At 50.6% G+C, this 24,764-nt stretch overlaps 1 protein-coding gene across 1 annotated transcript; it reads left to right on the top strand.

Moving 5' to 3' along the window:
* The first annotated feature begins 9,980 nt into the window (after positions 1–9,980).
* Positions 9,981–23,841, top strand: LOC131277817 (ral guanine nucleotide dissociation stimulator-like). Its single transcript, XM_058292912.2, has 11 exons — positions 9,981–10,305; positions 10,565–11,220; positions 11,935–12,150; positions 12,417–12,520; positions 12,993–13,077; positions 13,422–13,496; positions 14,439–14,472; positions 14,792–15,010; positions 15,494–15,626; positions 17,312–17,426; positions 23,412–23,841. The coding sequence occupies exons 1-8, from the start codon at positions 9,981–9,983 to the stop codon at positions 14,842–14,844; spliced, it is 1,548 nt and encodes a 515-aa protein (XP_058148895.2). The 3' UTR covers positions 14,845–15,010; positions 15,494–15,626; positions 17,312–17,426; positions 23,412–23,841.
* The last annotated feature ends 923 nt before the right edge of the window (positions 23,842–24,764 follow it).

Below are 24,764 nucleotides of genomic sequence, written 5' to 3'. Positions count from 1 at the left end.
TTCTTCTGTTTTTTTCATAACTGCCAATCTTATGGGAGTAAGATGGTATCTCATTGTAGTTTTGATTTGCATTTCCCTGATAGCTAGAGATTTGGAGCATTTTTTCATGTGCTTTTTAGCCATTTGTATTTCTTCTTTGGAGAAGTGTCCGTTTAAATCTTTTTCCCATTTTTTAAATGGGTTGTTTATCATTTTATTTTCAAGATATAGGAGTTCTTTATATATGCAAGTTATAAGTCTCTTATCAGATACATGGTTGCCAAATATTTTCTCCCATTGTGTGGGTTCCCTTTTTACTTTCTTGACAAACTCCTTTGAGGGGCAGAAGGCTTTCATTTTGAGGAAGTCCCATTTATCTATTTGTTCTTTTGCTGCTCGTGCTTTTGGTGTGATATTCATGAAGCCATTTCCTATTACAAGGTCCTGTAGATGTTTCCCTACACTTCTTTCCAAGGTCTTTATGGTCTTGGCTCTTATATTTAGGTCTTTGATCCATCTTGAGTTGATCTTTGTATAAGGTGTGAGATGGTAATCCTCTTTCATTCTTCTACATATGGATATCTAGTTCTCCAGGCACCATTTGTTGAATAGGCCATTCTCTCCCAGTTGAGAGGGTTTGGTGGCTTTATTGAATATTATATGGCTATATATATGAGGTTCTATATCAGAACTTTCAATTCAATTCCATTGGTCTGTGTGTCTGTCCTTATGCCAATACCATGCTGTTTTCACTACTGTAGCTTTGTAGTATGTTTTGAAGTCAGGTAGTGTGATTCCTCCAATTTTGTTTTTCTTTTTCAATATGTCTTTGGCTATTTGGGGCCTCTTTCCTTTCCAAATAAATTTCATAGTTAGTTTTTCTAGTTCCTTGAAGGCTTTGTTGATTTTTATTGGGATTGCATTGAATGTGTAGATCAGTTTTGGTAGGATAGACATCTTAATAATATTTAGTCTTCCTATCCATGAACAAGAATATTCTTCCATTTATTTAGGTCTTCTTTGATTTCCTTGAACAGTCTTGTATAGTTCTCAGTGTATAATTTTTTTTACATCTTTAGTTAAATTTATTCCTAAATATTTGATGATTATATTCACTATTGTAAATGGTATTTGTTTCTTGATTTCCTCCTGATCTTGCTCATTATTGGTGTACAGAAATGCTACTGATTTTTGTGCATTGATCTTATAACCTGCGACTTTATTAAACTCATTTATGAGTACTAGAAGCTTTGTTGTAGATCTCTCAGGGTTTTCTATGTATAGGATCATGTCATCTGCAAATAATGAAATTTTGACTTCTTGCTTTCCAATTTGAATGCCTTTTATATCTGGTTCTTGCCTCAGTGCTCAAACAAGTACCTTAGAGCAATGTTAAATAGAAGGGGAGACAATGGGCATCCTTGTCTTGTTCCTGACTTTAGAGGGAAGGATTTTAGGACTTCTCCATTGTAAACAATGTTGCTGTAGGTTTTTCATATATGCTCTTTATCATGTTCAAAAAATTTCCTTGTCTTCTGATCTTTTGGAGTGTTTTTATCAAGAAAGGGTGCTGTATTTTGTCAAATGCTTTTTCTGCATCTATAGATATAATCATGTGATTTTTTTCCTTCAATCTGTTTATATGGTGTATTACATTGATTGATTTTCTTACGTTGAAACATCCTTGCATACTTGGAATGAATCCCACTTGGTCATGGTGTATAATTCATTTAATGTGTTGTTGAATACGATTAGCAAGTATTTTGTTAAGTATTTTTGCATCTAGGTTCATTAGAGAAATTGGTCTGTAATTTTCCTTTCTTGTGGTGTCTTTCTTTGGCTTTGGTACTAGGGTAATGTTGGCATCATAGAAGGAGTTTGGCAATGTTCCTTCTGTTTTGATTTTTTGGAAGAGTTTCTGCAAGACTGGCGTTAGTTCTTTCTGGAATGTTTTGTAGAATTCACTTATGAAGCAGTCTGGCCCTGGGCTTTTCTTAGTTGGGAGGTTTTTGTTTTTGTTTTTGTTTTTTTTAAAGATTTATTTATTTATTTAATTTCCCCCCCTCCCCTGGTTGTCTGTTCTTGGTGTCTATTTGCTGTGTCTTGTTTCTTTGTCCACTTCTGTTGTCGTCAGCGGCACGGGAAGTGTGGGCGGCGCCATTCCTGGGCAGGCTGCACTTAATGATGGATTCTATCTCTTTACTTGTGATTGGTTTGTTGAGATCATCAATTTCTTCATTCATCACTATGGGCTGCTTATGTGTTTCTAGGAATTTGTCCATTTCCTCTGAATTGTCATTTTCGTTGGAATATAGTTTTTCAAAGTATCCTCTTATGATAGTCTTTATTTCTGTGGGGTCAGTGGTGATATCTCCTTTCTCATTTCTTATTTTGTGTATTTGCATCTTCTCTCTTTTTCTCTGTTAGTCTCGCAAAAGGTTTGTCAATTTTGTTGATCTTCTCAAAAAACCAGCTCTTGGTCTTGTTTATCTTTCCAAGTGCTTTCTTATTTTCTATTTCATTTAGTTCTGCTCTTATCTTTGTTATTTCCTTCCTTCTTATTCCTGTGGGATTACTTTGTTTTTTTTTTTCTAATTCCTCCAAATGTGCAGTTAGTTCTTCAATTTTTGCTCTTTCCTCTTTTTTGATATATGAATTAATGGCTATAAATTTCCTTCTCAGTACTGCTTTTGCTGCATCCCATAAATTTTGGTATGTTGTGCTATCATTATCATTTGTTTCAAGATAGTCATTGATTTCTTTTGAGATTTCCTCTTTGACCCACTGTTTTTCTAAGAGTGTGCTGTTTAATTTTCAAATCATGGTGTGAAATCTGGGCCTCTGACCCTTGCAAATTTCCAGCTTCACTCCACTCTGGTCAGAGATATTATTTTGTATGGTTTCGATCTTTCTGGATTCATTAAGCCTTTCTTTGTGGCCTAGCATATGGTCTATCTTGGAGAATGATCCATGTGCACTTGAGAAAAACGTATATCCTGCTGTGTTAGGGTGTAATGATCTTTATATGTCTACTAGATCCAGCTCCTCTAATATACTGTTCAAATGTTTTGTTTCTTTAGTGAGTCTGAGATGTTCTGTCCAGAGTTCATAGTGGTGTATTCAAATCCCCCACTATAATTGTAGATGCATCTATTCTTTCACTTAGTTTTTCCAAGGGCTGTTCTTCTAATCCACCCACATCCTCGGGCTCTTCTGTAGAGCACAAATTGTGCAGTCATGGTGACTGAGGTTGAAACCCACGGCAGGAGTGGGTCACAGCCTGTGTCAGTAACCCTGAACCTCAGGTTTATTGAGCACAAAGGAAGCCAGTGACTCCATCTCAGGAGCGTGTGTTGTATTGGGGGTTAAAGAAGGGGAGCTGAAGGCTCCTTAAGAGTCTCGGTGGGGAGCACCCCACTGAGCATGCCAGGGACAAGGCCCTGCTCAGGAACAGGAACGGGCGAGAGTGGTGCACGTGAGCCCATATCGGAGGCTGGGATTTCTCTCCTAGAGCTGGAGGACTTGATGCTGGGGCTGCCTGCTCTCCCACCAATGGGGGCAAAGTTAGGGAGGGCTGGGAGGGCTCCTTATCTGTGTGAGTGCCCCCAACACTCAGCGCTGGTGGTCTTCCCTCCTCCACCCTTAGCTCCTCCTGCCCCTCTCACATCCCGCTGGCATTTGTGAGACATTCGGTGGAGTTCAGGTGCCCAGGGTCCTCTCCGTGAGGACACTTGGGAGGAAATAGGAGAAGCACTTGCATGGCTCACCTGCTTTCTTTCCTGCTGAGACTCACAAGGCTGTGCCCACCTCCAGGTCTGTCCCTTGAGGGCACGTCTCTCCATGTCCTGCATGAACACACGCTTATGCACTTCCACTTCCAACCAGACAGGTGCCATGTGGAAACTGAGACCAGAGGCATGCATGAATGATCTAGGTGCTATGAGGTATGCAGACCACCAAGGGTAACAGGGTGACTTACTTCTAGGAAGGGTTACACCCTTCCTCCTGGTTTGCTTTCAGAATGAGGGCCCCTTGAAGACTGGGTCCACTGCTCAGTATTTTCCCTTATGAGGCAGTTTTCCTTTTGACATCCCTGCATGGCCCAGTGCAAACATGCCATCATAGCAGTGGACCATGGGGCTGGGGTTGGAGGAGGAGAGGACCCCAGGGGTGTGAGCAGGGGTAACTGAGGAAAACTGGAAGCAGCTCTGCTGCTGGGCAGTGCTCCCACTCTTCTGACAATGCCCATGGACTCATACATGGGGACAGGGAGAGATGCCAAGCTGATTTGCAAGATCCTCAAGGATACAGGGGCCTGCATGACTGGTGCCATCCCCAGGACAGCCTTGAACTGGCATACCTGGGTCAGAGGGGCTCTGGGCTTCTAGAACCGGGATGAACCCCTCCCTAGAGAGGAAGTGGCTCCAGGAGGGAGGCCTCAGTCTCCTTCTCTGTCTATTGGGGTGTTTATAGTGGGTGACCCTCTAAGGATCCACAGACCAGGGAGCTGTGCATTCACCCTGGCCCTCCTTCAATGTCCTACTGCTCTTCCAAGGGCCTAGGAGAGCTGCTTCCTTGAGGATATTTAAGCAAGCTGTGTGCTCACTCCTGCGGGTAGCCTCCTAGGAGCTGCAGCGCTGATGCTGGCCAGCAGGGGGCACGCAGCCACAGCTCCAGCTGTGCCCACTGCGCCTGCGGCAGCCTCCGGAAACTGGGAAGCATCATCCAAAGGCCTTTCTGGCCATCACCTGTCTCACACACAACATGCACCTCCTATCATTAGCAGCCATCTCCACAATCTGAGCTGGGCTGAGGCTGGTAAAGGGCCTCTGAGAACATCTCAGTTATTCATATAGTGACTGTTCCAGGAGCACTCACCCTGCACCAAGCTTTGTGTTCAGTCCTGGATGTGGAGTGAAAAGAATTCCTGTGGCCCCTGCCCAACAGGATCTCTACATCTGGAAGGGGAGGTGGACCAAAGCATGAGGGCAAACACAGGTTCAAGGAAAGAGTAAGTGGTATAGAGGAAACTACACAGGGTACTGCGAGGAGGGATATGGCACCATCAAGTGCAGGGGTGGCCCAAAGGACACATTGAGGTGACACTTGCACTGTGATTAGAACAATGAGAGGAGCCAGCTCTGTAAATGTGTGGTAAGAGGGTGCCTGGGAGAAGGCACAGCAGGGAAAGAAGCAGTGGCAGAGGGATGGTAGCAGTTTGATATGGACATGAATTCTAAAAATAGATATTGGATTATGTTTTTAATCTGGTCTGTCCCTGGGTATGATTGAGTTATGACTGGGGCTTTGATTGTGATTCATCCACATCATTAGGCCTTTGAGTCAGCACCACTTGGTGGATGGGGACTCACAGATAAAAGGCATGGCAAAGGTCAGAGTTGAGGGGTTTTGATGTTTGAGTTTTGCTGTTGGAGTTTGATTTTGAGGCTTTAAGCTGGAGCCCCAGGAAGTAAGCTCACAGAGGAAAGAGGAGTAAGATGCTGGAGGGGAGGAACCCAGGAAGCCCAACCCCTCACAGACATCAGCAGCAATCTTGCTCCAACGTGAGAGAATAGACTTTGGTAAGGGAAGTAACTTATGCTTTATGGCCTCGTACCTGTAAGCTCCTACCCAAAATAAATACCCTTTATAAAAACCAACCATTTCCTGGTATTTTGTGTCAGCAATCCTTTGGCTGACTAATACAGGGACCTTGGCCAGAGGAGGCTAAGAAGGCCACTGCTGATGGCAGAGCCTCACCTGAGGCTTACCTGGGAGAGCAGGTGCTTCCCAGCTCTGCTGTGTTGATCAACAAGATTCACATTGGGATGGTGTGCAGAGAGGGAGACTTCACTCACATGGGAGAGTGGTGAAGACAGAAAAGCACTTTGTGTATGTGGTCAGGGGGCATCCTCATTTAGCCATTTTGTTGAGAAGTGTGTCCCAAGGTCAGGACTCTCTCCAAGGGGGGTTCTTGGGGCTGTTTGTACCTGGAAGTAAAGGTGTCAGGGAATCAGGGCACAGGCAGGACAGCACAGATGTTGAGAGGACACAGTTGCCTCTGACCTTCAATATAATGGGAAGCCTCTGGAAGGATTTCTGGCCCAGCAGCAATATCTGACTTTCATCTCATTTCAACCACATCAAGATACAGACTGAGACAGCAATCCAGGAGTGGGAGTGAGTTTATGAAGATCCCACAGCCCTACCCAGGGCTGTTTTGAGTTATATTCAATGTTCCCTCCATCACCTTCCTGTTTATTCCATGTCTATATCTGTGAATTCAATCTGTTACACAAGACAATGGGGTTTGCAGTGTTCGCCCCACATTGACTTGACCATGTGCCCAGGAAGCAGATGCTAGAATGATTCCCAGTGTATTGGGCAGGAGAGTTGGGAAGCCTCAGAAACTAGTGTGGTGTCACAAAACTGAAAAGAAAAGGGAGCCAGGTCTGCACCCAGGTGCGTCTCCTCCTAGCCGGGGCCCGAGCTGAACACAGGCCTTCCAGGAAGCTGTGGGGAGGGACGTGTGGGCAGAACTTTGACCAGTTAACACGATGATCTGGGTGAGGGGGATAGACAGACTGACATGCAGAGGGATTTTGTGGAGTTTTTAGTGCTGAGAGGGCCCTGGGAAGGGGACCAAAGGAGGTGACCTCACTGCCTTTGTCACAGACCCAACAGAACTTGGAACCCTGGTAACCAGGCCCCCAGATTCCAGAGGCAGCCCCTTCCCAGCTCACTTGGCAGGAGACACTCGAGAGAGCAGGATGTTCTCCTGCTGCGTTCGCAGACCCCGAGGCTCAGGCCTCAACCAAAGTAGGAATGAGTCCTCTTCCCAGGGCTTTTGAAGTTGGCTCAGGCCTCAGCCACAAAGCCCCAGGCCACTGACCAGGAGGTCCCCAGAGGTAACATGGGGAGACCTAGGAACAGCCAACTGAGCACCTGCCACTACTGAGCTCCTGCCTTGGCAGCCCCATGTCCCATCATCTACCCAGTGTGGGGGAGGCATAAGCAGGGGCCACCCTGGGAAGCAGCAGACCATCAAGGATGGGAACCCAGAAGGTCCTTCCCTGTCACCTGCCAGGCCATGGCTGGAAGGGTGGGAAGGTGTGTCTTGGGGGTGGCTCTCATGTGGATCAGTGTTAATCCTGAGCCCTGAACTGTCATCTCCTCTCCAATGGGGCTGCAGGGAAAGGGTGACCCCCATTTGGGCCTGACCTGGATCCTGGCTCCAAAGAAGTGCTGCATCCCCTGTGGTTTGGGGAAGGCCTCTCACTGACCCTCTTGTCCCACCTGCTGGGCACTGTGTTTGCAGAACTCCATGCAGATGGTAGGGGAACAGCTGGAGGAGAGGCTCGTCTACGCCGTCTACCTAGAGAAGGTGCAGATCCGTCGAGGCCCTGGCCAGGGCCAGCGCTGGTACCAGGTGGGAGTAGGGATCAATGGGGTATGAAACAGCAGGGTGGGGGGGTCCCCAGAGCCTATCTCCCATCTGGCATTCCCCACTTTCTCTCCCAGGGCTTTCTCCCCTGATGTACCCAATATTCCACTTCCCAAGGAACCTGGGTCCCCACAACTCCCCACCACACTGCCATTCCATGGACCAGGGGGAGGTCACCTCAAAACTTTAAGAACCTCAGAAAGGAGGCTTTAGCAGGGATTTCCCTTCAGGGTGGGCTGCAGGGTGGGCCCACATCAGATCTGTGTGCGTTTGGCTGCTGTATTTCTGTTTCCACTCCTTGGCCCCATGTCCCTGGGCAGCAGTCTTCATGACTGTCCTCCCACACCTGCCCCAAGCCACACAGCTCCTCTCCTTAGGAGGGTTCTTGCCATCTCCCATGACCATCCTCTTGCCCTTCTCAGGTCAGGAGCTGAGGCCTGACTTGGCTGCCAATATTCCAGAAGCGAGGAGGCTTAGAGCAGCGGTTTGGCCTTCAGGGCTGCTGGACCTGGAACATTCCTTTCCTTTTCCCCTTTCAGCACTGGTGCCCTGTGCACCAACCATGGGTCCTAAGCAATATTCCCTCCCCCCACCCCAGTAGAGGCTCTGTGGAATGGGCTGTGTGGGCAGAGGACACAGAGACAGCCCTTTCACCAGCAAGCAACACAGAAACTGCCTAAGGCTGGAGCAGTTCCATCACCATTGGCTGTCTCTGTGGGTGGCAGCATCCCTACAGCCCGTATGGAACTGTCTCTTTGCATTTTCCTTTAGTTTCCTGGTCTTAGTTCTGGGTGGCAAATGGCATCATGTTGTGGCTTTGGCCCCATGAGCAGTGGAGGAAGTCATTTACTGCCCAGGTGGATCTGCCAGACCCTGAGGTGTCAGTTCAGCTCCTCGGTCCTGCAGTGGGGTGTCTCCCCCAGGGACACCCAGGCCCTTGTCCTTTGCCAGGTCTGGAGTCTTACCTTTCAATTACCTCCTCACCTCCAAATCAAAAGGAGGCCGAGGACCTTTCTCTGCTGGAGGCACGCACGTGACCCTGGCCTCAAGGTGCTGAGGGCTTGGACACAGCAGGACTGCCCAGAGCCCCAGCCCCACCCGGGGGGTCCCCAGCTCTGCCCCTCAGCACATGTGACTCTTCTTCCCACCCTAGAGGATGAATGTCTGGGCCCGCTCAAGGGAGGACCACCTCATGGTGCGCATGGTCAAGGCAGGCCCATGGGAGAACCTGGCCGAGCACCTGGTGCCCGTCTTCCAGGAGGGGGGCCTTGTCTTTGTCAAGACCTTCCTGGGGACATACCAGGTGTTCACCACCACCGAGCAGGTCCTGCACCTCTTGTTCAGAAGGTGAGTGCCCGCCCCGTCCCTGCTGCCTTGACTGCTCTGCCACCAACTTACTTGTGTCTCAGAAGTGTCATTTCACCCACCGGCCTCAGTTTCCTCCTTGGGCAGGAGGGGGGCAGGGTACCTACCTGCAGGGTTGATTGTAAGGACTAAGAGTGAGGATGCATGGAAAGTGCTTCCCTGAGCCTGGCTCCCTGGGCAGGGAGGCTGGCGGGGCAGGGTTGTTCCTTAACAGGATTTTCCTCCTCCCAGTGAAGAGGCTCTCGGGCTCCCCCCCTTACTGACCCCGAGTTTCCTCTTTACTAAGGGAGTCTGAGGTCCCTTTTGGGCCTCTGACTTTGGTGGGTAAGAGGAGGGACCAGTGTATCCTGTCAGAGGGGTCCAGGCCCACCCTATGCCTGAGAAGGTGCCACTTAGGGCACTTCTTCATCAAGTATATACATCAAGTGTCTACTAGGTACAGGCACTTCCTTAGGCAGCTTCACGCAGTGAACAAAGCCAGCCAAAGTCCCTGCCCTTCTGGGTTCCATTGGAGTTGGGGCTGCAGGCTGTAACAGGTGTCACCTTAAGCAGGGGTACTCTCAAAGAGAGTTAGCTGTGACATGCCCACGTCTCCCCTAGATATGGACGGAGCCTCTGTGGCAGAGACAGGCAAGGAGGAGGCCTGGAAATGAGGAAGTGAGTGCACTTGGGGGGGGGGAAGGGCTCTCCTCTCCAGAGACCAGTGTTGGATTTGGGGGACAGGTGGCAGGGAAGTACTGGGCAGAACACAATGCCCCACCCATCTTATGAGCTCCCTTGAGAGTAGAGTCCAGAGGGCTTTCCCCTCCACTTGGAAAGGCATCAAGGGAAGCTGTGGGTGGGGTCCTGGGGCACTGGCTGCAGAGGACACTTGCCCAGCACAGCCCAATCACACCCCAGGAGCCCAAACACCACCTTGTGCAGACCCACAACAGGAGGTGGTGAGCAGCCAGCTCCAAAGCTGCCCTGACCTCACTCCTGTCTGCCTGCATGGATGGCAGGGTGGCTGCACTGCTGACGTTTGGGAGGGCAGAGTCAGTGGGAAGACGAGACACACACGGTGCATGGCAGAGGATGAGGTGGCTGTGCAGGGCAGAAGTTGCTTGGGGGGAGGGCCACGAGGGCCCGGGGGAGGAGGACAGATCTTTTTCCCTTATCACTGACATATTGAAGAAGCTCCCACTGTGTGTCCATGCCTGGCTATGGAGAGACCAGTCAAAACCTCTCCTGTCCTTATGGACCTGATTTTCCAACAGGAGGGTCCCTGGGGCAGCGTGGAAGGAAAGGCCCGTGTCTGACTCTGCTGCCCTCTCCTGCCCTCAGCACCATCTCCTCGCTGCTGGGCACCTGGATGGACCAGTATGCTGAGGATTTCACAGAACCTCTAGGCTTGCCCTGTCTCAAGCTGCTGGTGGGGTATGCCCAGGTGTATCTTCCTGGCTCTGCCCTGGAGTGCCGAGCCATAGCTCTACTGTCACGGAGGAGCCATCTGGAGCCCATTGAGGCAGAGCCAAAGGGTGAGGGCGCCTCAGGATGGGAGTATGTGAGCTTGTGGGGTGAGGACCAGGACTGGACCCATAGGCAGGACTACCAGGGGTTGCCACCAGGTCAGGAACAAAGAGGAGCCCCAGAGAAGTCACCTGGAGACTGATGTCTGGGAACAGTTTTGGGGGCTGGATCTTCCCCAGAAGGTAGTGGGAGCTTAAAATGAGAGCTTAAAGACACTTAAAGACATTTAGTATTTGGAACTTACCTCTTCTGCATCTCCTTTGTCAGCCCCAGAGCTGCAAATGCCTCCAGGACAACATCCACTGCCAGTTCTACCACCTGTGGCAGACACAGGGGCACTTCCAGAGCCTGAGGAAGCTCCATCTCCACCTCTGCTGCCAGCTCCTGAGTTTGTCCCAGTGCTTGGACAAGAAATGGAACCTGAAGCATTATGTGATGTAGCACCAGCTCCGGAGCTGAAGGTGGCTCTAGCACCACAACTTCTACCCACAGTGCTAGGGCCTGTGACACCTGTGGAGGTACCATCAATGCCGACTCTGATGGTAGAGCCAGCTCCATCCTCAGATGTTGCACCTGCAGCCATGCTGGAAGAAGTCACATCACCATCTCTATCACCAGTTCCTGAACTGGAGGCACTCCCACCACCACCTCCAGTGTCACCTGCACGTTTCAAGTCAGTGCCCTTTATGGAACCACCGCCTCTTAACTTGGCTTCAGCAGCAACGGCTCTTGAGGGGGAGGCAAGTCTGGCGCCACCACCAGAGCCAGTGCCAAGGCTCGACCCAGCACTGGGGCAGGCCACACCCCCGGAACCTTCCTGCACTTGTACTTTGCCTTTGGAAATCAGGCTGAGTGAGGAGAATGCTAACCTCCTGGCTTTCCCTCCAGAGCTGGTGGCGCAGCAGCTGACCCGAATGGATGTGGTGAGCAGCTGGACATGATAGGGTGGGGCTGGGAGGCTCTTCCCTCTGGGAACTGCTGCCCACCTTACCATCCCTTGAATCAGAATCTTAGGATCTGGGTTCAAACACTGGCTCCACTCCCAGAATTTCCACCTGGGCAAGTTTACTACTCCCTAAGCCCATGCTTCACTCCTCTGGAGAGTAGCTATTGGACAGTAACCATCTCTGCCTCATGCACTGACTGGGAACATGACATGAGAGCAAAGAAATAGAAAGCCTGAGGAGGCTTCATCATGGAGGCTTGAAGGAGCTCACTGTGGTGCAGCCAACCCCATGGTGTCCCACACAGTGCTGGTGCTCTCCATCACATTGACACTAGATAGGCCCTTATGTGTACTGGACCCTTAGGCACTTTGGGTCCCCACAGGGACCATGCACCTGACCACATGACATCCAAGCATGCATTATAATGAGGGTTGATGGTGCTACCTGGGCCTGTGGAAGTCTGAGGCCCCTTGGGGGCTGGGGGCTGTGAGATGGACTTGAAAATGGAGCTCTCTCCTCTGCAGACCTTGGGGCCGAGGATTCTAGAGTGCTAGGTCCCCTCAGGGAACAATGAACACACCCTGTCCTCAGCCTGCCAAGCCCCACCTGAGACCACTGGACCCTTGCCTGGGGCATGAGGGCCTAGGGGATCTGAGCTGGGCATGGTTCCTGACATTCCCTCCTCCCCAGGATCTCTTCAAGAAGGTGGTGCCCTATCACTGCCTGGGCTCCATCTTGTCCCAGCAGAACAAAAAATGTAAGGAAGAAATGGCACCCACCGTCCATGCCACTATCACCCATTTCAACAGGGTGATAAACTGCATCATGTCCACCTGTGTTGGGAACCAGAGCATGAAGGACCCAGCCAGGGCCAGGGTGGTGGAGCACTGGATCGAGGTGGCCAGGGTATGTTCAGGGGGCTCTCTCTGGTGTCCTGAAACCCCACTTTATACTTATTGGCTCTCAGGACCACAGGCCCTCCCTGGCCTGTAGCACAGCCCTACACTATCCTCCCTTCCCAACAAGGCTACCTTTTCAGGATGGGTGTGGGTGTCGTTCTGTGTCCATGACGTGCCTCAGGGCCTCCCTCAGTGTCTGGGAGTGGATATCAGCTGTGGGGGCTGAAGCTGGAGCAGGGGGACACTCAGATGGTGTATCTTTCTCCCTCCCAGGAGTGCCGAATCCTCAATAACCAATCGTCCTTCTATGCCGTCATCTCTGGTCTCCAGAGTTATCCACTCCTCTGTCTATTGAAGACATGGGAGGAAGTTTCCAGGTGGGCAGGCTTCTCTCTAGGGGACATAAGATTGGGCGAGGGACCTGGGGACATCGCCACTTAGGGAGCCTGGGAGGCAGCAGCTCCTGGGTAGGGTCAGGCAGATTGTGGCTCTAGGTGTCCATATCACCTGAGGTGAGCTGTTTTGCCTCAACACTGCTTCCCTCCTCCATCCCTTATGGAGTGGATCCAAATGGGAGCATGTCAAGTGTTTGTTTCTCAGCAACACACTCTGTCCAAATGAAAAAAGCATGTGCAAAAAGAGCTGCTCATGGAAAGGGATGGGAGTCCCCGCTGTGCACACATGAGAGCTCAGCTCACTAGTCCACACTGTCCTGCAGTGCTCAGATTTACCCAGTTTCAACACCACCCACCCAGGAAGTCCGAGGCCCAAGCAGCTAAAAGAAGGTGGTTCAGCCCTTACTCCCTCCCCCCCACTCCAACCTTTTCCTTCCTTCTTGCCCTCCCCCAGGGACAGCTTCTGCCTCTTTCTGACTCTGTCAGAGATTTACTGGAAGGAGCACAACCTCTCCCATGGCAGTGAGCTGATCATCAAGGTAAAGAGGAGGCTGGGGTCAGGGCTCAGGAGGTGGGGTGTTTAGTTTTTCACTGAAAGTTTCTGTGAAAACATCCAGCCTGGCCTATTCTGGAAGATGATGAAGAAGGATGTTTGGCTCATGGGCAGGGGGAGGGGATCATTGTAGGGCTCAGTGCTGTGTCCTCACAGCAAGGATGAGAAAACGGGCTCAAGAGAGCAGTCTGCATGCACAAGGTCATGCTGGGGACATTGTGCATGTGGTGGCCGCAGATTTCCCACAGTCAACTATTCCCAGGTGCTCAAGACCCACGGGACAATGGGTGAGGGGGAGGGCCTCACTGACCTCATTCTCCACCCTGGCAGAAGTCCATCTCTAAGTTCTCCACCCTGGAGACAAATCCCCAAATAGTCCAGAGGCAGCACCAGCAGCAAGAGAGGGTGAGTGTGCCTGAGGCCAAAGGAGTTGGGGTGAGGTGGCCTCTAAATCAGGATGGGGGCCCCTCTCAAGCCTGTCCCTCCAGTCCACTGAGCCTAGAAAGCCTCCCTTCAATGTCCCTTCTCCTGACCTTAGGGTGGTGAGCTGTGGGAATCCTGGGGGCCTCCCTCCTTACAGCCAGTCAGAGCAAGAACCTTGAGGAGCTGGCTCAGGGTGGCTGGAGTAGGGGAGGGGCACACATGGTTACTGAAGAAAAGTCAGTCCTGGGAGGTGGCTGCAGAGGAATTTGGGGTCTTTGGAGGCTTTAGGGGGAACTTATGGGTTACAGCAAAGTGTCCTAGAGGAAGGCTGGGTGGTCCCTGGAGTCTGAGACTGAGGAGTTTCCCAAGTGGGGTCTTGGGGGCACCTGAGAGCCTGTGCTCATCCCCACCCTATCCAATGCCACAGGGTGACATCCAAGGTGTGGTCCCATGCCTGAGAACTTTACTCACAAAATTTTTACTGTTGGAATATGCCATGCCAGAGTATCTGGATGTGAGTTGTTTGGGGGCCAGGATAGGGTGGGAAAGGGGCCCTGAGGCTTGGGTGGACAGGTCCTTCTGTGAGCCCTGAGCTCTCAGCAGTGAGCACATCATGTCTCCTGGGAGCCTCACAGATGCCCTGGGAACTGGGGTGCCATGAACTTCTTACAGAAGAGTAGATGGAGGCTGGTCCAAGGGGCCTTCTCTCCATTGGTTCATCACAACTTGGACTGGAAGGTCTCTCTGTCACCACTCCCAGTCCCCACTAAAGGAAGCGAGGGGCTTGCCTGAGTCCATCTGTGGTCTGGGCTGCCCAGTGCATGTTGAACCTGCAGTAGTAAAGCATGACAGGGGCAGAGGGGCAATGGGCTTGGCAATGGCTAGGAGCCCCTTTATGATGAATGCAAATTCTCTGCCTTCCAGGGAAGGAAGATCAATTTTGAAAAAAAAAAGGAAGGTGAGTAGCTGTGGCCATCACTACAGGGGTGGGGCTGGGGTGGGGTCAGGGTGATAAACAGAGACCCTCCTGGGCAGGACCCCCCAGGGCTGCTCATAGCTTCCTCTGAAATTGAGGGGGATAGTGGGTGGGGTTGTGCATGGGATGAAGAACAACTTCTAGGAGGATGAGCTGTGTGAAGTCAGCCCTGAGGGCAGGCAGAGCCTGGAAGGGAGTGAAGAGGTGGGGGATCCACAGGACTAAAACCAGCCCCTGGACCCCGTCCCACCAGCAAGCCCACCCAGGTTTTGATGATACATCTTCCTTTCCTTGGCCCCAGGAATACCAGATGGTGGAGGAGCTCCAGCAGCTCCAGGCGGGCTGCTGCTATGAGGCCTTTGTGCCACATGAATCATTTGGAGCCTGGTTTGCGGCCATGGAGCAGCTCAGCGAGAAGGACCAGTGAGGCCAGGACAGAACCAGGCCATAGTAGGAGCGGGATGGTCCTGGTGGCTCCTGGGTCATCATAAGACCTGGTACCTGAAGACATCTGGGGCATGTAAATGACAGTTGCTGTGTGGGCACTGGGAGGGATACATGAGGTGTGGCTCTGGGAAGCTCACAGCTGCCACTCTGTGCTGTAGCTAGCACCTGTCTCAGGAGCTAGAGCCCCCATCCCAGTTGGCCAGTAAGAGATTCAAAGCCAAACACCTACCAGAAGGCATCAAGCTTTAAGCAAAAAGTGATTTCCCTGTCCTGGGCGTTAAGTGTGGGTTGTCTTTGGACTCAGGGAACCATCAGGCTAAGCGTGGGCTTGGGAAGACTGATGATTTAGCCATAGCATCTCAGCTCTATACCAAAACAACCCTGTGACTGGGGCAAGTTGCCCCATCTCTGGGCCTGTTTCCTATTCTGTGAAATGGGATGATGCTGCATGATCTCTGAGGTAGTGAGAGCATTTAGCAGGGTGCAGTGGGAGCTGTGTAGGGATTTGTTTGCATCCTGGGGGAAGCCCCCATAGTAAGTTGACCCTCATTTCCAGCCGCCATGTCCCTGAATCCAGTGGTGTCAGCACCATCCACTCCAGTGTCCAGCACAGGTGGAGCCAAGGCTTCAGCAGCAGGGATGCAGCTGACTCGTGTCCTATACATACAGCTGATGCCTCCAGTTCTAAGGTAAAATCCACCTGGACCATGTCTCAGATTCCAAAGATGGCCAGGAATTTAAAGAGAATGCCCACCTCTTCTCTGTGTTGGCCTTTCCCTCACCCTACCTTCCCTGTGCCTGTTTGCCACCCTCATCCACAAAGGTCTTGATGATTGTTGACTGCTAAAGAACTTCTAGAACTGACAGGAGCTTCTAGAGCAGCCCAGGGCTGCCCTCAGCTCTCAGACCTTCTGCTTATCTTTGTATTCCCCATCACAGAACATGTCTGTAGTCACATCAGCATCTGGAAGAATGCCTTCTTCATCTCCCTCCATCCAACCCAGGGCCATGCAGACCAACCACATGCATGGTTACTCATGCGTGCTCTATAAATGGCAAGGGGGGCCCTGTGGCATTGTCCGTGTCAGCCTGTATGAGGACAACGTCAAGTACAAGAGTATCCTGGTGAACTGGGCATGTGGAAATCCCCTGGGGCCCCTCAGTGGTTCAGGCAGTTGACACATAAGGAAGGACATGTTCCCTCCCTGCCTTCATGGAGCAGACTTCCTGGTGGATGGTGAAAGACAGACAACCACCTGCAGAAGCAGGAAGAGTGTGAGTTCAATGGCAGTCAGGGCTAATAATAGTGGACATAGGGGCTGAGGCTGGCACATGGAGTGAGCACAGCCTGGGAAGAGCTTGCTGAGGTGGCCCCAGAGAGTATCAGGGAGGGGACAGCCCACCAGGCCCAAGGAAGACATGTGCTGGGCAGTCCCTGGATCAGCCAGGAGCCCAGGGCCTGAAGGAACAGGAACCAAGGGGAAGAGGTGGGTCCAAAGAGGTGTGGGCCACATCAGGCCCTGTGACTGCTAGACAGAGCTTGACTTTCTCATGGGGGGAGACAGAGCCACTGAAGGGTCAGAGGAGAACAGGGATAGCAGGTGACTTTTGGCCTCAAAGTCGAGGTTGAGCTGATGCATGCAGATACCAGCCAGTTAGGGCTGCTGCTGTGACCAGCATGGACAACAGGGTCTGCCCCAGGACAGTGGCCATGAAGGTGTGAGCAGGGGTAGATGCTGGATGGGATGTGCATATGGAGCCACGCATGGCCCCCTGCACAGAGACTGGGCCTAGGAGCATTGTTCCATAACCACCCTGGGTGCTCCTCTCTTGTGGCCAGGAGCAGGGGTAGTTTCACTAAGCTCTCACTTGTCTGACCCATGTCCTGATCCTGCCTCCAGATTGGCCCTCATTTCAAGGTAACTGCATTCTAGACCTTGCTGACCACAATTGCATCCTGGAGCCCAGGGCAGTCCTGCTGACCTGTAGCGTATCATCCAGCCCCTCCTCCTCTCTGACACTTGGGCTCACACTGGATGTGTACTATTTCCTGGGTGTTGACTGCTACCTGGAGGGGTCCTGGAGGGTCAGGGGCAGGGCAGGGGAACACCATCTCCCATGACTGGGAGGCAGGAAGTGAGAGCGTGAGGGCCAGATTTCACTCCTCAGTTCCCACAGTCTGTTGCATGGTCATTCTTTGGCCCCTGAGTTCTTGGCCTCATTCCATGATCTCTTGTGGGTCCAAGGGAAGAGCATGTGGCCCCTATAGACCCCACCCTGAATAGACTTGGCCCATAGGATTTCTGGCAGCTGCACTGTGAGGGATCAGGCTCCAGGACTCAGGCCCTGAGAGTCTGTCCCTGATCCAACACAGGTGACCAACCAAGATAGGGCTCTTGCCGGGATCAGCAAGGCCCTGGAAGAACACAACCTGCATCAAGACAAGCCAGAAGACTACAAGCTGGTGCAAATCATATCAGACAATCGAAGTAAGTCAGGAGGAGTGTTGGAGAGGGTGGTGTTGGAGGGGGTAGGCATGAGCCCTGTCCACAGCCTAAAGATCCGAGGCCCACTGGTTCCAGTATACCTGACAGCAGGGTGAGAAGGCACCCTGTCCAAAAACAAGGTGCCGATGGCAGCCCACAGGGCCCACAGCACCTTCTCCCTACCTGCTCTATCTCCCTGTGTACCCTTCCCTGGATGTGACCCAGGCATTGGGAACCTAGATCAAAGCTAACACCATGAGGTTCCCAAAGAAAGGGCTTTTCACAAGATGGTGAAGAAGAGGGGCTCAACTTGAAGGGTGTTCTGTGATACTGCACCTCCAAAAGCACCATGACTGATGGACACAAGTGCCAAACATGCACAGACCATCTTGTTATGATAGTGAAAACTAGACAAAGTCTCCTCAATCCCCTTTGGAGGCTTGAGGGAGCCCCCTCAGTATTCTAGGAAGTGGGGAAGTGAAAGAATCCAGAATAGCACTGACCCAGAGCCAGACTTCCTGACTCTGAGCCCTTAGATCAGTTAATCACACTCCTGGGCCTGCTCCTTATCCCCATAGGGGAGAGAAAATTCAGCACTGAATGCACACATAGCATGCCTGTGCACAGTAAGGGTAACTTATTCTCAGTGAGCTGATCCTCCTCTCCCAGCCATTAACCCAGGCAAAGTAAAATAACTCCCACCTTTCCTAGAAGGAGGTTCAAAATTCTCTCCCATCTTTCAAATGAGAAATTGCAGCTGGGAGGTGTGAAATAGGGCAGAAGGACCTGTCCTACAGAACAGGAAGACTGAGGACTGGAGCAATTAAAACAGGAGATGAGTAGCCATGTCACTGAAGCCAGAGTAGTCACTCCAGTCTGGTGTTTCTTTCTAGCTTGTTCTAGGCCAAGAAGACAGATGGAAAATAGGGTCAAAGTCTAAATACTTTAGGATCCCGCTCGGAAGGCCTGGCTCAGGTGGTCTTTGCTGGGCCTTAGTGGTCTTGTCCTGGGTAGTGCTGGATGTGGTGTATGTGCACTGGGTTCTAGAAAGTCAATTTCAGCCCCTAGATCCTGAGCAGTGAAGCTGGCAGGGCATGGTGGTGAGAGTACATGACCTCATGGCAGCTCCATTCTGAGGATGGCAGTTAGGAGTCAGAGTCACTCTTTAAATAAGTGTCCTTCATTGTTAGCTGCACCTCTGCAGAGTCTTTCCTTCAGGCAGGTGTCACTCCCAGGGCTCCTTTATGGTCCTGTAGTTGGAATAGGGAATTGAGGTCCCTGGCTGGGGCCTTCTCTCATGTGGGCACAAGTGTTGGGGTGTCCTGGGGTCCTCCAGGGCACAGCTGACCCCCCTTCCATCCCACCCCCCAGTGCTGCAGATCCCACACAGTGCAAAAGTTTACTACACTATGGATCCCTCAGCCCATCACCATTATCTTCTCCTGAAGCAAAACACACCTGTGAATGCCAAGGTGAAGGACAGCGCTCTCAGCCCTTCTGGGGAGTATGCAGAAGGGACCCAAGTTCCAAAAGGGGAAATTCTAAATGGCCCTGATGCCTGCCAGCTCAGGGTTCCCCTTCCCAGGTCTGCCTGGCCAAGTAGTTTTGCTCACCCCAACCTCAGTGGGCCAGACCAGGCAGACACTTCCCTGATATATGTCCCTGATATATGTCTGAAATAACCCACTTTCTCTATAAATAAAAAAGAGTTTCTAGCTCTCTTTATTGAACAGGCCTGTAAGTAAAGAAAATCTGGTAGCAAAATCCTCCTCTCGTGTGCAGATTTTGGTCTCTAAATGTTATTTTCCATGAAAAGAGAAGAGGGCACCTGGGAGGTGTGTGTGAGTCCAGGTCTTGGACAGGAAGTGCATGAGAGGTCCCTGACAATTCTTGCATCCTGGAGAGCAAGGAATGTACCCAAACCCACAGGACAGGTTTTCAAACATGAAAGGAGACAACTGCAGGGTCTTATGGTCAAATATGGGAGAATTGGTATTATAATAGCCAGAAAGTACAAACAACTCCAATGGTCATAAATGATGAAGGCTTACAGAGAATGTAGTTTATGCATCAAATGGAATATTCTCAGCCATAAGACATAATGAAGTAGAGACACATGCAGGAATGGGAGGGGCCTGAAGAACATAATGGTAAGTGAAAGAAGCTGGACACTAGTGGCCACTTACAGGATTCCATTGGTATGAGGTTCCACACTGGGCAAATCCACACAGAGAAGATAGATTAGTGGTTGCTAGGGGTTGAGTTGAGAGTCGTAGGGGGGAAGTTAGTGCTATTGGGTCCAAGATTTCATTTGAAATTGATGAAACTTTTCTACAATTAGGTAGTCGTTATGGTTTTACAACCTTCTGAATATACTAAATACTCTGACAATGGCACTTTAAAAGGCTAAAGTTATGGTATGTTAATTATTTTTAAAGATTTATTTTATTTATTTCTCTATTTCTCTCCCCTTCACCCTCCTCTCCTCTCTGTGGCCATTTGTTGTGTGTTCTGTGACTGCTTGCATTCTTGGCAGCACTGGGAATCTGTCTCTTTTTGTTGTGTCATCTTGCTGCGTCAGCTCTCCTTGTGTGCAGCCCCACTCGTGGGTGGGCTGCACTTTCTTTGCGTGGGGCAGCTCAATACAGGGTGCACTAATTGATCATGGGGTTCCCTATGTGGGGAACACCCCTGCATGGCATGGCACTCCTTGTGCAGCAGTGCTGCACGTGGTCCCGCTCACCACACAGGCCAGGAGGCCCTGGGTTGGAACCGTGGACCTCCCGTATAGTAGACAGACTCTCTATCAGTTGAGCCACATCCATTTCCCTGGTGTGTTAATTATATCTCAATAAGACTGAGGTAAAGTCCATACACGAAGTCCATAATATAGTTTGCCCTGAGTGGGCCTGGACAGCTTGTGAAATAGACAAACACCTGCACATTCACTGCTGGTCTTAAGACAGGCTCAAGGGCTTTCAGAGACTAGAGGATTGGGGAGTGGCCAGGTGAGTGGCTCTGACCCTGGTTCTGATCTTTCCCCTGGACTGCATCTGTCCCCACAGTTTCTGTGTTGCTTGCTGGTGAAAGGGCTGTCCTGACTACCTCAAAACTAAATCTGTAGCTGTGGAACTACAGAGAAAATCCACCCACAATTCAGAAAAACGAAAGAAGGTACTCTCAGGCCCTAACATTACTAAAGCTCACACTGGCCCCTGATCTTCCCCTCTCCACTTCCCCTCACTCAGGCCTTTAGGCTCCCCTTGGGGTGAGAGGCCCCTGACCAGGCAGTTCCTTCCCTGCCTCTTCCTCTCCTCCAGCCTCCAGAACCCCAGGAGGCCACATCACCGCTGAGGAAATCCCTCTACACTGGGGGACTCATGGCAGTAGCCTCAGTCAATCCCTCACCCCAGGTGTGACCCCCATCCAGTCTTCCTGGGATTTCTGCTCACCCACCCCCAGCCTCACAGAGCAGGCTGGCCTGTGCTTCAGTAGAATTTGTTCTGTCTCTCCTCAAACAGGGTGGTAATGATGAATTCATCCTTTCCTCTTGCACAAATCTGGGGCAAGTTTTGTTTTGACAACACCCAGTGTGTCTAGAGTCTTTGTCTATTCTGATAGGCTAGGATGAAATATGCTGATTACCACCCCAATACAAGAAAGTTTACACACACTCTCACATAGGACCATGGGAAATGGACAGAAAGGAGCCAGCCTTGCCAAGAGCTCATTTTAAAGAAACCTCTGTCTTCTCAAGAAAACATCGCACTGTTGCTATCTTAATTTTCAAGCTACTGTAAACCTTTTTGTTCATTTGACCCATGAACCCTGTGTAAAATATTTGGATAGACCTTCACTTTGACACATTGCTTTTTTAAAAGCTGTTTCCAGAGAGCCCACTTACTCCTAGCAAATAACAAAGTCTACATTTTCTTTCCCATCTTACCTGTGAAGAAATGTGAGGCCCAGGGAGTGAAAGAGACACATCAGAGTCTCAGCAGAGAGGAGAGGAGCTGCCATGGGAACGTGGGCTTCTAAGCCCCAAGCTCCATTTTCCTTCTACCACTGTAGAAATCCAGGAGTGTGGCTCCCAGGCAAGTGTGGCTAAATGAACCCAAATTTAATGTAGATGATTTCCGTTTTTACCATGCCTTCTTCTATCCCATGTTTAAAAAAGCGAAGCCATTTCAGGTCCATTGTGAGGCCAGGAAGAATGAAATAACCTAGTGGCCACATCAAGAAGTCACTGTTGGCAAGAAATATCAGGTGGGGGCATCAGGGAGCTAATTGGAATCAGGAGTCCCACCAAGGCAGCCCCTTGGCCTGCAGGGAAAAACCCTGATGGCATGGCCCTAGAGCTCCCTCTGCTGGCCAAAGCCCATCCAAGTTTTTCCTGCTCATGTCTGGGAGCCACCAAGGCATCCTGGGGGTGATGGGTGGTTGTTTGCAGAAGGGCCCCAGGAGAAAGGCCCTGTGTCCCTTAAAAGGGGGAGGAAGGTAACTTACATTGCAATTTAATTACATTGAAATGTAACATTTTTAAGCACCTAAAGGAAGGGCTTGTCTAATAAACATGGCCTTCAAGCTGAAGGGATGTGGGAGCTGACCCAGAAGTAAGCTGAGAAAGTCAGTCCACAGAGAGAAAAGGCACAACGAGGCAGGGAGCAGAAAGTGGGGCCTGAGAGGAGCTGAGCTGGTGTCCATGGGAGTCAGAGAAAAAGAGAGCAGCCAGGCACCAGTCTCCTTGCCTCACTGTCATCTGCTCTATTCTTACCCCAGGGCTCCAAGAACTAGTTTGCCTGGGCCCCTGCTTCTTGAACGGAATTACTGAGCAACACAGAACTTGGCCAAGAGTGGGCGCCCACAGACTGTTTGAACCCATGTTCATAGGTGCATGTGATTTCCAAGTGATCTTACCTGTGCATCTCCCAAAAACCATTGCTGACAATAAGACAATGGTGGCGTCTGAGGTTCAGGAGTTGTGATTCAAGGGATGCCTGCATCCTGGAGGTTCCCAGGGTCTCTGCAACACCCCTAGTGCCATGTCTAATCCTGGGCACAGGAGGAGTCAGCTTGGGACACAGAAGAACAGGTACTCCTGGCTCTCCACCTCCTGAGATTTAATCAGTTCCTTGAAATGTCATCACACTTGTCCTCATCCACTATGTCTGCCCTTGGCTGGATCCCTGGATGAAAGAGAAGTCAATGGCACTGAGATGAGCTTCCTCCTTGCTATGTGTCTTGCCTAATAAGATCTCAAACTTCCAGAGTCTCTGAATGTCAGTGCTGAAGGATTGCATTGTCTTCCATCCATCAGGCATAAGATGTGCCCTCTGGCACATCCTATGGAACAAAGCTCATTTGTCGCCTTTTCTAAGGAGTCTTCCCTGGCATTCCCCAGGCAGATGAATAGTTCCCTCCTCCAAGTTTCCATAGAACATTTCAGGTCCATTTATTATAATATTCATGCCCTTAAATCACAGCCAGCTCTTTTCCTCTTCTCACTCCTTCTTGTGGACTTCCAAGGGGTAGACATGCTTTATACATTCGAACCCCGCCTAGCCCTTGTGTGCACAAGGCACACACTGGGCACTGGGATTCAGTGCTGAGTGGGACTGGATCATGCCCTTGGGGAGCTCAGAAGCCATTGGGGAGAGGTGTTTAGGATGACTGCTGCAAGAACACCAAATGAGGCCACTGATGGTGGCAGGGCCAGGTCTTGGGAGCCATCCTGCATCCAGGCAGATGTGCCTACATGGAGCTGGAGCTTGGTCAGGCTTGGCTGAAGGCAAATGTGGAGGCTTGGTGGCAGTGGTAGCCTTAGATCTTGTTTAGAGTAAATTGATCCAAGATAGTGGTAGGGAAGGGACTAGAACCAAGTGCTTCTGACTTCAGGTCTATTGGCCCCTCCACCATGATTGTTATCAGTAAGTGAAGTTATGGCTAAGCAACTCATCCATCATTGCCTCATTTCTTTTTTCCTTCCAGGGGCCCACCATGTTACAGCCCAGAGATGGGGAGAAAAATTGGAGAAGGTTCTTTCTCCATGGAGCTGACAGCTTAGAGATGGGCAGACAGACCCTGCACAAGTCATCACAAAATATCGCAATACAGATACCAATCACTGAAACTTATTGGGAGTTTAGGATAAGTCAGGCACTAGCGTTAGAGTGCTTGAAATTCCTTCATCCTCAAAACAATTTGAAAGCCAGAGTGTATTGCCCTCTTTTAATATAAGTAAAGAAGCTGAAGTACAGAGAGATAAAGGAACTTGACCAAGGTCTCACCGCTAAAAAGTGGTATGTTGAGGGTTTGAACACTCTGAGCACCAGTTTTCTAACTTTATAAAGGCAGGATTATAATGGTTAAGAAAGGACTAGTTTACCATCAGTGCTCAATAAAGATGCTGGAATTTCAATGCTCTGCAATGGTTGAAGTGGGCAGAGTCTTACCTCTGCCCTGCTCTTGGCTTCCGGGGCCCTTTCACGGGCTGCTCGAGGGATTTCGAAAAGTCAGACATTGAGTGAGTGTAGCTCAGTGGGTGACCACCTGATGCCCATGAAGAGGTCCTGGTTTCAATCCCAGGAACCTGCTGAAAAAAAAAAACATTTGGTAAGTGTTGGGCTCTCTACATAAAAGGCAAATCCTAGGCCTCAGGACCTGGCAGCTGGGCCCTCCTAACCAACGAAGTCCCTGCACCCCGACACCAGATGGCTCTCACCCCTCAGTCCTCTCCTGGGCCTCCCTGTTCCCATGATTGTGCTCCTGTAGCTCCCCACCTGGAGTGTGTTCCCACCCATCCTGGCTTCCCTCTGGAGGCTGCTATCTTGCTGAGCCCGCCTCATCCCTGAGAACCTGTGCTGCTGCTTCGTGCTCACACCCAGCCCAGTCTGACCATTGGCCATGGGGAGATATGGCTCAGTTCATGCCTTTTTGTACTCCCAAGTTGGTGGCCAGGATCACAGATTACTCCTCTCCTACCAGCCCTGAGACTTTGAAAGGAGCAGTAAGGAGGACCTTGTCAATGGAAGGCCACACTTACTTTCAGGGGAAATCTGTCCTGACAGTTAAGATCTCAGGCATTACAATGCCAACCTTCCTCAGAGACAGAAAGCTCTATCTGGTAGCCAGACCAAGTGCTTCTTAACAATTCAGTCCCCAAGGCTGCCTTCACACTATGGAGAGTACAGGACATTTCTTGAGTTTATTTTGTTTTCCCCAAGGCTGTGAAACCATCCTGACACTCCACCAGGTAAGCTGTCTCCTGAGGGACAAGCGCTGCCTGCCACCTGAACCTCCCATGCTACTGCTCCTCACATGGCAGGGAAAGCTGCTCTTGAG

The sequence above is a fragment of the Dasypus novemcinctus genome, unplaced genomic scaffold, assembly GCF_030445035.2.
Source record: "Dasypus novemcinctus isolate mDasNov1 unplaced genomic scaffold, mDasNov1.1.hap2 scaffold_455, whole genome shotgun sequence".
NCBI classification, from domain to species: domain Eukaryota; kingdom Metazoa; phylum Chordata; class Mammalia; order Cingulata; family Dasypodidae; genus Dasypus; species Dasypus novemcinctus.
This window is presented reverse-complemented; position numbering and strand designations above follow the sequence as displayed.